General features: G+C 30.4%; 2 protein-coding genes across 5 annotated transcripts; both read left to right on the top strand.

The window, feature by feature from the left end:
* Nucleotides 1–94: 94 nt before the first annotated feature.
* On the top strand, nt 95–7,312 carry LOC130624210 (uncharacterized). 4 transcript variants are annotated; one of them, XR_008981190.1, is made up of 5 exons: nt 95–2,836; nt 3,748–3,844; nt 4,297–5,443; nt 6,410–6,518; nt 6,611–7,312. XR_008981190.1 is itself a non-coding variant. In XM_057439783.1 (3 exons), the coding sequence occupies exons 1-3, from the start codon at nt 2,255–2,257 to the stop codon at nt 4,578–4,580; spliced, it is 963 nt and encodes a 320-aa protein (XP_057295766.1). In that variant the 5' UTR covers nt 95–2,254; the 3' UTR covers nt 4,581–7,312. The 4 variants fall into 4 exon arrangements, 1 of the variants encoding a protein (XP_057295766.1); XR_008981188.1 differs by having other exon boundaries at nt 6,410–7,312; XR_008981189.1 differs by having other exon boundaries at nt 4,297–6,518.
* Nucleotides 7,313–7,460: 148 nt separating this feature from the next.
* LOC130623089 (uncharacterized) lies at nt 7,461–14,667 on the top strand. The gene is made up of 7 exons (XM_057438588.1): nt 7,461–8,176; nt 8,518–9,011; nt 9,257–9,359; nt 10,450–10,721; nt 11,739–12,278; nt 12,757–12,874; nt 14,236–14,667. The coding sequence occupies exons 2-7, from the start codon at nt 8,571–8,573 to the stop codon at nt 14,508–14,510; spliced, it is 1,749 nt and encodes a 582-aa protein (XP_057294571.1). The 5' UTR covers nt 7,461–8,176; nt 8,518–8,570; the 3' UTR covers nt 14,511–14,667.
* The last annotated feature ends 527 nt before the right edge of the window (nt 14,668–15,194 follow it).

Genomic DNA, 15,194 nt, shown 5'->3' with positions numbered 1-15,194 from the left:
TGTAAAGCGCCTAAGATTTTATTTATATTTACCATTGGGCCATGATTTGGTTGTTTCTTAATAAAAAAAACTTAATCTTTTAAACATGGATTCAATAAAACGTTTTTGCTTGAAAATCTAGCTAATGCTAATAGTTAGCTTCTTTCTTAAGAAATTCAAGGTAATGTAATGCCTATTGACTTGTTCTTTTATATTTTGCCTTCATGCTGTTTTTACGATCATCTGACATTAAACTGTGAGTTATGTTATTTATATAAGGCAAAATCATTTTTCTTGGAACTGTTGAGTATATTATGATGTCATAATCATTAAAACTATAAAATATATCCATAAACAATTTTTGTATATGCACGTACATGATTAATGTTGTACACACTTGCCTCCCTAATGAAGAGGATTTTCCCATGGGATGTCCAGCCAGTCTTTTCTATAAAAACCACATTCTGTCTGTTCATCCACTATGGTTTTAATGTAACGAATTGGTGATACGAAAAGCATAAAATAATTCAGGGGGAATAGCAAATGTAACATGATTTGAAATCGTTACAAACATTTTTTTCACACTGACAGGCCAGGTGTAGCTAGAAAGGAATTCATCAACAGTATAAATTGGTTTATTCTCCTTTTGTTGTCAAGATATATTCCAGTTTTTAAAATATCTAACTATAAGATGTTTCAAAACTTCTTTTTAAAAAATTTAACACAGTCTAAGTCTTTCTTCACTGAAGGTTAACAGCTTAAACGTTTGTTTTCAATGTGATATGTTTTAACAAGAAGAAACATATAATAGCAAGAGGTGCACGTATATATGCAACCACTTTGAGAAATGACATAGAGGTGAAAAGACCGAGTAATATTTTGTATTCTTTTTCTCAACCTAACCTAACCCTAAGGTTATTGTTTTAGATATTTTTAGGAAAAAGAAAGTACATCCCCCTTGCTTGTTACAGATTTTAATAGATTTGAATCTATAGAATGATCCTCTTCGTCAGAAGAACATTCACAAAAATATTTGTTTTTGAATACTGCAATGACCTTATAACCAATCCATATCCAAGAAAAAACTTTAATTACTAGTTAAAATAATGTAGTAATATCATTTTAACATTTAATCAAGGGAATGTTTTAGTTTAAATGTTTTCATGTTATTGTCACCTCATGTACCCTGTGTTTTTCGTGTTTTGTGTGCATAAGTTTTTTATCAGTGTGAGATATCTGTGCTGTGCGTATGTGTGTGTTATGATTTGTGTTTTAATAGGTGTTTTTGTGTTTTAGTAAGTAAAGGCTTTTGTGTGTGTGATATTTCTTGTGTATAGTGTATTCACCATTCGATGTAAGGATTTGTGGATTTGGTTTTGTTTTCTGTTGTGATATAGCAAATTCGCAACTTTTTTGTTTGTTTGTAGCATCACTAAAATTGTGTGGCCGAACCTATTTCCCGTAATCAATACTACTAAGTTGCTGTAATAAAGGGTTTTGGTGACATTTACAGCTAGCAGTTCAGAAGCTAAATGATTGACTCTAATTCGGGAAGTTGAGTTCCTGTATATGTTTTGAAGCACATCAATATTGAATACTGATGTTTTAGCATAACATTCCAGTAAGTCCTACTAATGTCACACAAATGACACACAAATGAAAGTAATGTATAATTTCATTATGTGACGTGTTGTATACCAAGTGAAAACCCACTTAATTAGTAAATTAGATATTTACAGAGCAAAAAAAAATATTTAATGTCATCATTGAAACGACCTGTCCATATCCAGAAAAAGGAGAAATTTTTTTTTGCATAAATGAATTGGCTGTGCATTAAAGAATTAGTGTGTTTTTGACTATTGGTCTCTGCAGGAAAAGACAATGTTTTTTTTAGGTCAACATTAATTAAATTGACTTTGAAAGTGCAATATAATGACCTCGTAATTCTTTATAAGGTGTTGACATATGCATGCTATGCTGAAGTAATTACCTAATAATAACAAAGTTTATATTGTTACAACATTCTTCTTCTAAGATTTCACAAAGAATTAGCATACCATTACTCAGTATATATTTTCCACCAGTAAGTCCTGTTAAAAACTTGACTTGGACAGCTATTCTGTGTAAATTTAAGATTTACATTGCTGAACTTTGCCTTATCATCTCAAGCCATTTGCAATTGATTTGTCGTGTTATTTTATTATTATGCATGTACTTAATTTAAGCTTTAATGTACATAGAACTTTTTGTTTTTAGGTCAATGTATTTATAAAAGATGACTAAAATTACAGATCTTCATAGTGATGCATTGATTGAAATATTTCACTTTTTTAAATTGCAGGAACTTCCAACATTGTTACAAGTATGTAAACATTGGAGAAACATTATAGATTCTTGTAATGATATATGGAGAAAATTTATTCCAAAATGTAAAGTTTTTATACCTCCTATTCTTAAAACTTCGAAACAAACATTACAGAATATCAGACAGAAGAGTTTCTTAGTTGGTGAAGAAATGTGGTACCCTGACACATATCCACAGCTAGTTACTAGAAATGATTTGATTCGATTTTGTGATCATTGGGGTTATGGTATGCATAGGCCTGATCGAACAGGATTTAAAATGTACACCAGACTGAATCCTCTTTATGATTTTATTAATGACCATAAAAATGAAAAGCTAGCTCCGTTGATTAACAGAATTTGGGAGAACTTTGACGCAGGCCAACCATTTGCTGAAACTTCTGAAGAAAATCGAGCCGCCAGTCGGGAATATAACAATCATCTCATCATTGTTACTTTGCACGATGTAATCGATCAATCACAAGTTGAGAAATATGATCCAGTCTATAAAGAAGTAAGATTCCTTTATGAATACTGTGAGGTCTTTCTTAGCAGAACTAAAAAAAAAAAGTTTAAAATCTGATAACGCATTTTTTTAAATGTAATAGCATATTTGAGCAAAGGATTCTAAAACTTTTTTTGTCTTTTAGAGTTTTTATTGCAAAAAGACGAGAAAAAATCAGGAAAATATATGTTATAAAAAACTCATTTTAATTTTTACCTAGGGATTTCCCGCGAAAATGTAGATAACATTCAATAAAAGTATTCTATCCTCAAAAAAAAGTGTAAATCCTTTGATTCATCATATAAAGAAGTAAGATTTCCTTATGAATACTGTGTGGTCTTTCTTAGAAAAAATAAAAAAAAAACCAACAACGCATATTTTTTTATATGTAATAGCATATAAATAAAAAAATATATATATATTTAAAAGACTGAATTTACTTGACCTTTATATGGTGCTTTTTACTGTTATGAAATTAAGGACTTCTTAGAAGATTTCTCCATTATAACAATCATAAACTCCTTTCATTTCCTGTTTTATGCATCTAAAGAGGTGATCTATTTCCCTTATATCCATATGCTTGTTTAAATTTTTTGAGTTAATAACAAATATGTTCTTGTTAATTCCATAATTTAACCCTATTTAGGCTGGATTTTTTAGGGGTTGTGAAAGGTTGTAGAGGGGCAACGAAGGAAACATCGTAATATTGCACATAGCTTTGCAGAAATTGGTTAACACATTAGAAATAATTGAAATGAAAAAAAATTAGATAGCGACTGAATCCAGGATTAAGTCATCAAATATTTTCTAGTCTAGATAATGACTAAAATGGTTAAATTACTTATCAAACACATGAAATAGCTTTGAGACTGTCTCTAAGTGTATTTAAGCAAAAATAGATATAAAGATTCTTTTTTTAGAAAATACAGGAGTGGTTTGAACCTTATTACATTCGTAAAAATATTGATGTAGAAAGAATTAATCTGGAAACTTTATCTATGACCGAACAATATCAAGGTAAGGTGCTGGATGCTTAACAAATGATTTATGAAGAAGGGACTGAAGACCCCATGGTGGGATCTGACTCCAAGCAGTTGCGACCACAAACAGCACAGGGGAGACGAGACCCTACAGGATGAAGCTGAAAGATTAGACGTCACTATGTACAGTATCCCTTAACATGGGAAATTTTAAAATAAAAAAATTTTTTAGTGGAAAATGGCCGACTATTGCGATTCTTTAGGGGATTTTTAAATTTTTCCTTATTATACCAATTTAATAGTGTTCTTAAAAAATCATGGTAAACGTACCATTGTAAGGTTAACATGGTCATATCATTAAGATTATCCGCTGGGTGTTGCGAAGATTCTTTCCTCTACCCAATTATACCATACATGAGTCAAATATATAACTCCTTGTGTGACGTGACTAACTATCTAAAGATGTTGAAAATTTTTTCTTAATTGCAGATGGAGACATTACACATACTGACTTTGTAGCTGTTGAACCAGAGGAGGATAATTATATTGCATTTCAAGTTGCGGCTAACGAAAATTTGAGGAAAAATTATTACCAACCCACTGATGCTTTCTATCAGAAATTCATTAAAACTTTGTTTGGACCAAATGGTGATAAAGAGGCTCGAACATTTTATCTAGTTGATGGTTCTCTTAATGAAAATTTTGACTATGGTAGAGATATAACTATCGGGGAAAATACTGTGTTTTATAACTCCCAATTTTACGATTTATAAGATTTTGATAAAATGCAATATACAAAAGAATTATATTATATACTTTAAAATTAATTTTGTCGATGCAGTGATTTTTAATATTCTTTCTTAATTTTTTTTGTATTTTTTATATCATTGAATTGTGTTAAACTTGTTCTCCACTGATATTAATATAAGATGTTTTAGAATTATACGTTTTAGCATAACGAATGTTCACATTAAGGATTTTCTGAAGATAAAGTAGAATAAAGGAAAATGTGTATATGGAGAGTATTGTTTAAGCTAAATGTGATATCTTTGGGCAATCATTGTCTGTCTGTCTGTCTGTCTGTCTGTCTGTCTGTCTGTCTGTCTGTCTGTCTGTCTGTCTGTCTTATATATCAAAATCCTTTAATACCTTCTATATTATCTTAACAGACTTGGTTTCTTAAATTAAGAAATGGTTTAAAGAAGGAAAATAAATGGAGTCAAATATTTACTCTTCCACCAGAACGATTGATGTGCAGTCACAATTTTTGGTTCTTACACTTCAATCTAAATAGTTAAATTATATTGTGATGTTGCTTATAACTGATTGAGTTTGTATTTATAAAATACCTTTAAATACCTCTTTCACAAGTTTTTCATTGATTAAATTGAAAATTTTGCCCAAATGTTAAGTGCTGTTGAAATTTGTCATAAGGGAGAATATTCATTGTCACTGCCCCTATCGTTCTGATTTTCATTCCTTGTGCATGCTTCTTTACTATCTGTCTATGCACTGCTGTGTTATATGTTGGTGTGTGTGTTTTTTAGCTATTCTGCTTACTTGTTTGGAGATTCCTCTATTGAATCATTTCTTGCTATCCATTTTAGAAGCGTATGGAGTGTGCCTCTTATTTCAAGTGAGTTTATTTATAGACATTCATAGAAAGGAGTGTATAAGCACATGTTTATGGTCATTTATTTGATTAAAGATAAAACTGAAACTGTCAACACCATTTCAGTTTGTAACCTGTCTGATAATAACTGGTTGGTCAAAAGGTTACAGAAAGGGAATAATATAATGACCATGAAATACATGTTTATTTAATCTATTCCAATCTTTAGTATTTTAGTTTAGTATTTTATTTTTCATATCTATTCATTATTTGCATATCAGTTTTTTCCAACATATTTACATTTACAACTTTTGCAACTCTGCTGTTGTACACAAAGTATCTCTGTTTATTTTTTTATGCATCAATTGTCATTCCTTGTTTGTTACGAAAAAACATCCTGATTTCTTGCTTTTATCTGCTTTGCGATCTTTTTTCATTTGTCCAACTTTGTCAAATTAAACTCTCCACTCAAATTGACTTTTTGGAGGGTTATTGCAAGAACGTTATTAATAATCACTTTAAAATTTCAAGTTCTTTGAAGGGTGATACATGAGAGTGCCTATTTCTTCCAAATTAATGCCATTGTGAGGAAGAGATTGCAACTGATATGCCAAATATGCTTATAAATTCTTCGAGGGAAAAAGGCGGAAAAAAACGGCTTAAAAAGCGAAAAACTGCTTACAGGATATGATACGTTGTGCGATATTAATCTTAAAAGTGAGGTGGTTGTTGTTTTTAACTTTTCAAGATTAATCAAAACGTTTTTGATCATTTTGACCTGTTTTGTTTTTGTAAACTTTGGCTCCCACAATCCACAAATATTCTTTTCCACATTTCTTGATAAAGTTTTATCTAAAGTTCGTAATATTGGACATGTTTTTTTCTTTTAGTTTTTCCTCTTGTTCTATTCATTTTTTTAAAAAAACATAATTGCACATCAAGATATTTAGTAAATTGGAAATTAACTACAATCCTGTTTAAACTTTTTAGAAAAACGATTTTTTTTGGTCATTTTTTGAAATGCCAATACAGCATCCCCTTCTGAATGCTCGGCAGTCGAAAGGCTGACGGAGTTTTGCTTGGGCAGATGTGTAGGGTGGTAAGAAGTGTTAAAAATGCTCTATTAGCCGTTTCCTCGATGTCCTCATTGTGAAAGTAAGTAAGTAAGTATTTATTTATTTGTCCTAATAGACAGGAGACCATTCCGATAGGATAATAGCTAATAGCTAGGAATGACCACCAAACCAAGTTACAAAGAAACAGTCAACGTGAAGATTGACAAGTACATTTTAAAAAGTTTAAAGTGCGTGGGTGTGATATTGAAACTCCATAAAACATTGCTTGTGGGTAGGATCTCCTAAATTAAGTATTTATTTCAAAAGTTGTTTGACATAATTGTAGTGCAAATGATGCAAGGTCAGAATTAGGCGCAGTTTTAGAATTTTGATGTGTAACACTTCAATATGTGCAAGTTGTGAACAACGCGAGGGACATCAAAGCTGTGGTTTTGACACAACCAAGTTTGAGATTGAATCAAATATTTACCAGGGAAATAGAAAATGTTTTATTGATTTAAAATAAGTTACAATCATTTCTATCCACGGGAAAGCCAGAAGGGATAAATTAACATGATAAGTTAGTTCACCTTTCTCCCTTTGATATATTACAGTTTTTAAAGTAATTAAATATTAAAATGTGTTAAACTTGTGTAAAATTGTTATAAAGAAGCCCCAACATTTTATCTTGTTGATGGCTGTTCTTATGATAATTTTGAATATTCGAGAGAATTAACTATTTGTGAAAATGTGGTGTTTTATAACTCTCATTTTTATGATTTGTATACAATGTTACAGTTGTTTTATTTAAAAAATACAAAAATATATTAACTTTCAATATTTCTATTAATTGTTTTTATATCCTTTTATGTTGCGTTTTATCTTTTCAGTATTTTAACCAATCTAAGGGTTTTGATTTATTGCGAAATTAGCAAAAAATAGCAATTAATGATAACGAACAAACTTTTTGATGCATCTCGGACTTTTAATATTCGATACTTTTTTATATAATTTAATTTATCATTTTTATACTGTTTTATATAAAACTTTGTCATACATTTTATTTCATATTTTTCTTATTATATTTTTGAGGATATTAACGACAAATTAACTATTTTTAAAGGGCTTTTTTAGATTTAGTAATATTCTGGGACAAAAACACAAGTTTATCAAAATACAACTTTGTTAATGTCAAAGTGTTAGGTGATAGTAATGTCACAGTAAGAATTTGTGCATCGTAAATAAATTTGAACTTCTTATAATGTAACTTTAAATAAAGTAATCCTTTTTTGACGAAGGTTTTTTTTTTTTTAAAAAACATGTTAAATTTGAGCTGAGCACGTTCCTTCTTATAACAATATCGTAAGAGTACTTTTCATTATACAACTTTTACTTTACGCAAAATGGAATAAAATTTTAAAACAAAGGCATCTTGTGTCTGCGTGTGCGCAGTACCATTAACTTACCGAAGTGAGACTAGTATTATTAGTGTGATGTGAAAATCATTCATTGGTACTATATTTTAGTATTTCTTTTTTAATGTAACTTTTTTACAAGCGTAGTTTACCTTCAACCCTCTTTTAATATGCTTACATTTTCCTCATTAGATCTTCTTCTATACTTTATGCTTATTGTTTTTTATTGTAAAATGTTATTTTATTTATTTCAGAGTTCACATATGGAACTTTTTAAGCAGGACGAGGTTGGTAATGTTTTTATGATGTTTCTATTATGTTTCTGTTGTAAAGATTTTATGTTCTGTAAAAAGGCTATATTGTCACATTTTCAAAGTAGATTTTTATGCATTTTTATTACTTCACTTTAATAATTTTATGCAGTTTTCTCAAAAAATCTTTTAAAAGATATTTTTCCATGGCAATCGATAAATTTGAAAAACTAAGCAAAATGTAACAATTTATTGTTTCAGAATTCATTGTATTTTTCTTACAGATTTAATCAAGAATTCTGTTTGCACTTTTTGATGTTACAGATAATTTCTATTGAAATGAATTGTAGACAAATCTAATTTCTCTCTCTTTGCAGATGTTGTTGACGAAGTGCTGCTCCAAATATTCGATCATTTTAAGTTACGTGAAATGCCTTTGTTAATGCTGGTGTGTAAACATTGGAAAATGGTTATAGATTCAATTGACACTCTTTGGAAGAAGTATGTACCACGAGAATCTCAAACAAATAAGTTAGCATTAAAGCACCTTTTTAAAAATTCAATAAAAGTTGGATTAGAAAGGTGGTTTCCAAACCCATATCCGTTATTAAATTTAAGAGCAAAATTAATAGATTTTTGTAATCGCTATGGCTTTTTTAAAGTGGAACAAACGGATGCAAGATTCGCGTTATACATCCGCTTGAATCCAACTTATGATTTTGTTGATGGTACCAAAAATGTTGAGATCACAGATATAATTGAAGAAATATGGGATACTTTTGGTGAGCGAGATGAAGATGCGGAACAACTTTCTTCTGTGGATGATGTAATCGCACATTCAATAAAAATAGATTTTAAAAAGCTTTTAAAGGTATTACATAATGGTTTTTGTGATTTACATTGTATGGTATGGCCTTTAAGACAGTGATCAAAATCGTTCCATATCTCTTATATATATAACATAAAGTTTGTTCTCTTATCTTATAAATTATATATCTGAATATCAAGAAGGCATGGAATGGCTTTTGAGGTTGTTTATTTTTCTTTATTTTTTCATATTTCATATTGTCTTAACCTCGCATAAAAAATATATTATTAAACATTTATCTGTTTTAGATTTTTCAAAGTACCTTTGAACCAAGCTATATTGAACACATGGAAGAAATAAATTGTAGAAATTTAGACCTAAATAATTTTTCAATTCATGGGACGTATGATGGTAAGTTGAAAAGTTGGCTCTTCTTTTTTTGCTAGGACATCCTTTCCTACCGCCCAATGCTAAAAGGTTCGACAAACTTTTGCAAAATGCGCAACCGATGGCTGGTATTAACCTTATATATAATTATTTCCATTACCAACTTCTTTTCTATTGAGAGAAGCTGCAAAAATAAACAAGATGCAATTGCTTGTTAATCGGCTTTTTCTCCTTTTTTTTATTTCATGAGAAATCTATCACTAGGATTTACATTTGAGGATTATTCAGCCCGGATGTTTCTTAGTATTGAAGGAGATTTTTCGAAAGACTTATGATGCCAAACCCCTGTTTTATACCTTTCAATCTATCAATTTACATATTCAAGTTTCTCAATATTTTACAAGTTAGGAGTTGAAAGTGCCTACAATCTTATCTTCAAGTTACCCCTTGCAGCATAGGGTATTTTTAAAGAGAACCTTTTTCCAGTCAACGACTAATCAGCTTCGCTACATTGTGTCGCAGTTGATGGTTAACGACGAGATGCAGACAAATTTTGTTTGATAACGTTGAGTAGCCTAATTCATCCCCTTTCTTAAACTTGGAGAAACTCCGACTGTAAGCCTGGGTATTTCCAGAACCTGTTCTTTAAGTGTTATTATGAAATGTGTAAGTGTGTTTAAGCTCAAATAAGGGAATTTTTTTAAGTGTATGCTTAGTAATCCTTCTCACCTGTGTTTTTTTTTTTTGATGTTGTGACTATTTAAACTATACAGAATCTTTACAGCTTAGGACCAATCTATCTCAATCATATAGCTTAAAAGGCAATGTTTTAGTTTTTAATTTTTTTCATTAAAAAAGCGCAACATAAGCATAGTCTAAGCCTGACTGTGTTTTTTTTGCATAAGCATGTGCCAGGCTGATTTTGATTTTTTGCTTGGTCTAAAAAAATGTGGAACCAATTTTAATTTTTGTTACCTTTAGTTTATATAATAATAAGTGCGCAGGAATTCTAATGTTATTTTTAGCTTAAGATTTTCTTGTTAGTTTAGCATGACCCGGTTGTGCCTACAAACAAGCAAAATACAGCTACTATTATCAATATTTTCTTTTACAGAACAAGATAAATCCCCCGAGAAACTTGAAGTAGTGGCAAAGAACGAAGATAACAGGCGTGAGGAAGCTGTTATTAATTTGAGAAGAAATTATAGGCCTCCTTGCTTAGGTTTGTACCAATTAGTTATGAAAGCTATGTTAGGACCAGATGGTAAAGAAATAGCTAGAAGATATTATTTACATGAAGGATGCTTCAATGAAAATTATGAATACTCAAAAGAAATAATCATTGGAAATAATGCTGCATTTTCCATAGTGCAGTTTTATGATCTTTAACTAATGAGCCTCCTCCTTCCCATATGCCCTGATAGCGTCGAAAAAAAAAAAACTCGTGAAAACAAAGTTAGTTTAGATAAATTTCTGGTTGCCACAGTTATATCCTGGCTGTTTTGCTTTTAGTTGTCAACAATTATTGTTTTTAAGATTTGTAACAGAATTTTTACGATGCAGCTGCATGGAGTCTACTAGCTATAATAATGTGACAAAATGTTATATTTATATTGTGTTGCTTCATAGCAGCTTTTAGTGTTGGCTATCTAGCGCATACAAATCTTTTTCCTATATCTTCGAAGATGTTTACATTTTTATCGCTGTAAAATCTAATAGGCATAATTTTAATAAGTCCAATGCGTAAATTACGTTTACAATGTAAAATTAAATTTGTAAAAATGATAAAGGTAAATGTATATCCACCACTTCGATGAAAATGTAAAGCTTTGAATTAATGAATTGATTTAACAAATTTTCATGTATATTCGACGGTGTATTTTGCGATGAATGTTGAAATAATTTGCTCATGACTAGTGAAGGTAGCAAGCCATACTGGTCATATTTAGTGTATCGAAATGTTATCGCAAATTTTTTTATATAAACTTTCACAAGTTGGCGTGAAAATGAAATATAATGAAAAAATGAATTATGTATTGTTTCAACTTTTGAAGAAAATATGTCAGAAAAGTAAAAAACAAATATTTCGCGAGAATAAATTTTCCGATTCCATTAACTGCATTTTGACATTCTAAAGGATTTCATTATTTCCTCCTTCAGTACTTAAACACACATCTTATACATAATATAATGCCATTTTTGTTTCTTGGAAATGAAGATACTTTTTATATACTCTGGTTTGCAAAGTAACACAAGGCAACAAAATTATCCTGAAAACCACATCAGTTTAAAAATACTATATATGTTACCCAGACTATTACGCAGTTAAGTGTTAAACAATAGGAGTATACCCTTCTATTGTTTTTTGTTTTAGAAACTAAAAATGTATATATAGATTTCTAACAGCAAGATATGTCTACTTTCGCTAACCTTGTAGACGATGTGTTAGTTCTAATATTTCAGTACTTTAATTTGCGAGAAATACCGAAATTGATGGTGGTCTGTAAACATTGGAAATTGGTAATAGATTCGAACGAAACCATCTGGAAGAAATGCATTCCGCCATTGATATCAGTTCATTTATCACAATCCCAGAGTTATAAGTTAACTTTAAAAAGAATTTATCAGAATTCCATAAAAGTTGGTGCCGAAAGATGGTTTCCAAACCCGTGTCCATTATTAAACTTAAGATCAAAATTAATAGATTATTGTAACCAATGGGGATTTGGTGGAAAAGAACCAACAGATGCAGGATTTACATTGTATGTCAGATTGAACCCCATCTATGATTTTATCAATGGACATAAAGATGTTGAATTGGTTGACATTATTGAAAGACTTTGGATTAGATTTGGTGATCGAGAAGATGACGCATCCAACCTTAAGAGTGTAAATGATGTCATCAGACATTCCAATGAAGTAGATTTTCCAAGACTCCTAGAGGTACTGCCAATGTTTTGTTATGTTTTAGCGCTTAGTAACGCAGGGTTACCATACCTTCGTAAAACTCTTCAAATCTCCACTAAAAGTATATTTTTAACAATGTTTCTAAATCTTGTTAATTTTATTTTAGTAGAATATGGTGAAATACATAGAAATGCTACATGGTTACAGCAAAAATGTATTCTTTGCTGATTATCTTTAAAATCTCAATTTCTGTAAAAAAATATGAAAATGTTCTCAAATCTTAATTCTTTTATAACAATATCATGGTCATCTTGAAAAAGAATAAAAATGCTCATTAAACGTCCTCAATTCTCATTCAATCCTGTATACTATACTCGAGAGTGAGCAGAAGGAACTTTACTTCTTAGGCAAATAAAACACGGATAATTTTAACTGTTGGGAAATGAGACCAATAACGTCATCTGTGCAATAATGAGAAGTGAAAAAAAACATTAATAAAAATGTTTTTTCCCAGACTTTGCAAAGAACATTCGAGCCAAGTTATATCAAGGGTGATGAAGATGATGATGACGATGAGAAAATTTGTGATCGACTGGATCTTAGCGAATTTTCAATAGATGGTGAATATGATGGTGGGTATTTAAATGTAATGCATATAAATTATATATTTTATTTCTGGCACTGCATCTTTTCGGTCCTTTTTTAATAGTAAGTAGTAGCTTTTAGCTAGCTACAATCCTGTTCAAAAAATTATAGGAGTATGTGCTAATTTTGAAGATCGTACCCACAAGCAATGATTTACGGATTTTTTATATTAGACCTACGAATTTTGAATTTCAAACGAAATTAGCCTATTTGGTTAGATCCGAAACCTCAAACGTTATCATTTTTGCTGACGTCAGTATGGCCTATTTTCTTGATTTCCTGGACTTCTGCAAGCGGTCGCGTTAATTGTTTAATAATGCGAAAATTGCAAAATCTGCGACTACCGAAATTTACCTGTTTGCCTAAGTTTTGCTTCCACAGCCTTTCAACAGTGAAGCATCGCGAGAGAGTAGTGTATTGCCGTTTGAGAAATGGTGAAAAAAGTGCTGTTGTATCCCCAGAAAAAATGATTAGAAGAAAATCAATTAACTTTGGTTATGAGACTTGACGATCTTTAACAAGCTTGTCAAAGCTTTAAAGTTTTTTTTTTTTAGATATATCCTTAATTTTTGCTAGGAATTTTTATTGCAGTAAAAACAGAAAAGTATATTTCAATACTTCATGACCCCACCATCTAAGTTCGATCTTTTACGGTAAGAAGTATTTTAAAGCGACATACGGACCAAAACTAATCACGGAATTGTGTTGGGGTCCCGTGAGCGACAGTAGCAAAAGAAAAACAAAAAGACGTTTAGTGTAATAAAAAATGTATTTATTAAACACCGCAAGATGGATACGTTTAAAAAAATGTTTAAAAGTAAAACTGATATATACCGTAGTGCTAAAATTTTCGCCATTTTACCATTTTTTGAAAAATCCGTCATAATAAAATTCACAAAAAATTGTTTTGTTTTTAAGAAACTGTGGTTCCATGTTTTGTTTCCAAAACTGTATCTTTACTATTTTTTACTATTATATTATTTCTTTACCATTTGTGCAAGCTCTGTCAAACTAACATAAATTAAAAAAGCAATACAAATTGTGCGGAGGAAGAAAACTAAATGTAGTTGTGATTCACATTCTCAAAGGTTTAAGGTGGTTTTGGAGATCTTTAGTATTTTATTTCGTAAATATTTATGTTCTTCAATACTGTTCTGTTTTCACATTTCATATTTTATGTGAATGTGCATATTTTTACCGGATTCTCAGTTTCGAAATAACCTGTCCTTGTTTTTTGTTTACAAATTTTACGGGTTTCGTGAAGTCAACATGTTTGTTCTGATGTGAACGTTTTGCAATTCAGGGATTTAGTTAATATTTTACATAATTTGTATTATTTTTATTACAGACAAAGATACATCCCCAGAAACGTTCGAAGTGGTGGCGAAGGATAAAGGAGACTGGTGTGAGGAAGCTGTTATTAATTTGAGAAGAAATTACAGACCTCCTTGTTTAGGTTTGTACCAGTTAGTTATGAAAGCTATGTTAGGACCACATGGTGAAGAAATAGCCAGAAGTTATCATTTAAATGAGGGATGTTTTAACGAAAATTACGAATACACAAAGCAACTTATCATTGGGGAAAATGCTGCGTTTTCTATCTCACAGTTTTACGATCTTTGAATAGTTACTTTGTTAGCTTATTACCACAAATTTGTACTTTTTAAGAGAAGCTGTCGTGTAATGTTTTGTGTTTTTTATGTATGCATTTAGTGTTATTTTCACCAACACTTAGTTGCGTTGTGTTTATCATTTTTACTCAAGATATATGGCAGGCCCATTTTCGTTTTTTTTTTTTATTATTAATACTATTTAAAAATCTTTAAAGAGGACATACAATACAGTTGTTTTACAAAAATACTGCTATCAATTCGTTTATTCATATTTGATATTTTGGTAATGCATTTTTTTACTTTGTCATTATCATTGACGCATGAAGGAAATTAGCATTTAGTATGAGTAAACTTATAGAAAAAGTGCTAATGTCAATCCTTGAGTATTTATCGTGCACAGCTACAGTTTATACCCAAAGAAATGTGTCTTAGTAGAAACCATTGAGTTATCAAACAGGAAGATATTTCGTGTATTATACAATGTTAGTAAAAATTTAGAAAAGTGCAAGTCGCGATTGTGTATTTGCTTGGACTATTGGAAATATTCTGCCTACCCTTTATAATACGTGGCTGTGCATCTGTTATTTAAGAACTCAATTATAAGGAAGTTTTTATTAAAAACTTAGGTTTTGGTTTAGGTAGGTAGCTAGATAAGAAAACGTCAAATTTTTTTAAATCACACAAACGTAATTTA

Source organism: Hydractinia symbiolongicarpus, chromosome 13, assembly GCF_029227915.1.
Source record: "Hydractinia symbiolongicarpus strain clone_291-10 chromosome 13, HSymV2.1, whole genome shotgun sequence".
NCBI classification, from domain to species: domain Eukaryota; kingdom Metazoa; phylum Cnidaria; class Hydrozoa; order Anthoathecata; family Hydractiniidae; genus Hydractinia; species Hydractinia symbiolongicarpus.
Note: the sequence above shows the minus strand (reverse complement) of the source record. Positions and strands in the feature narration are given on the sequence as shown.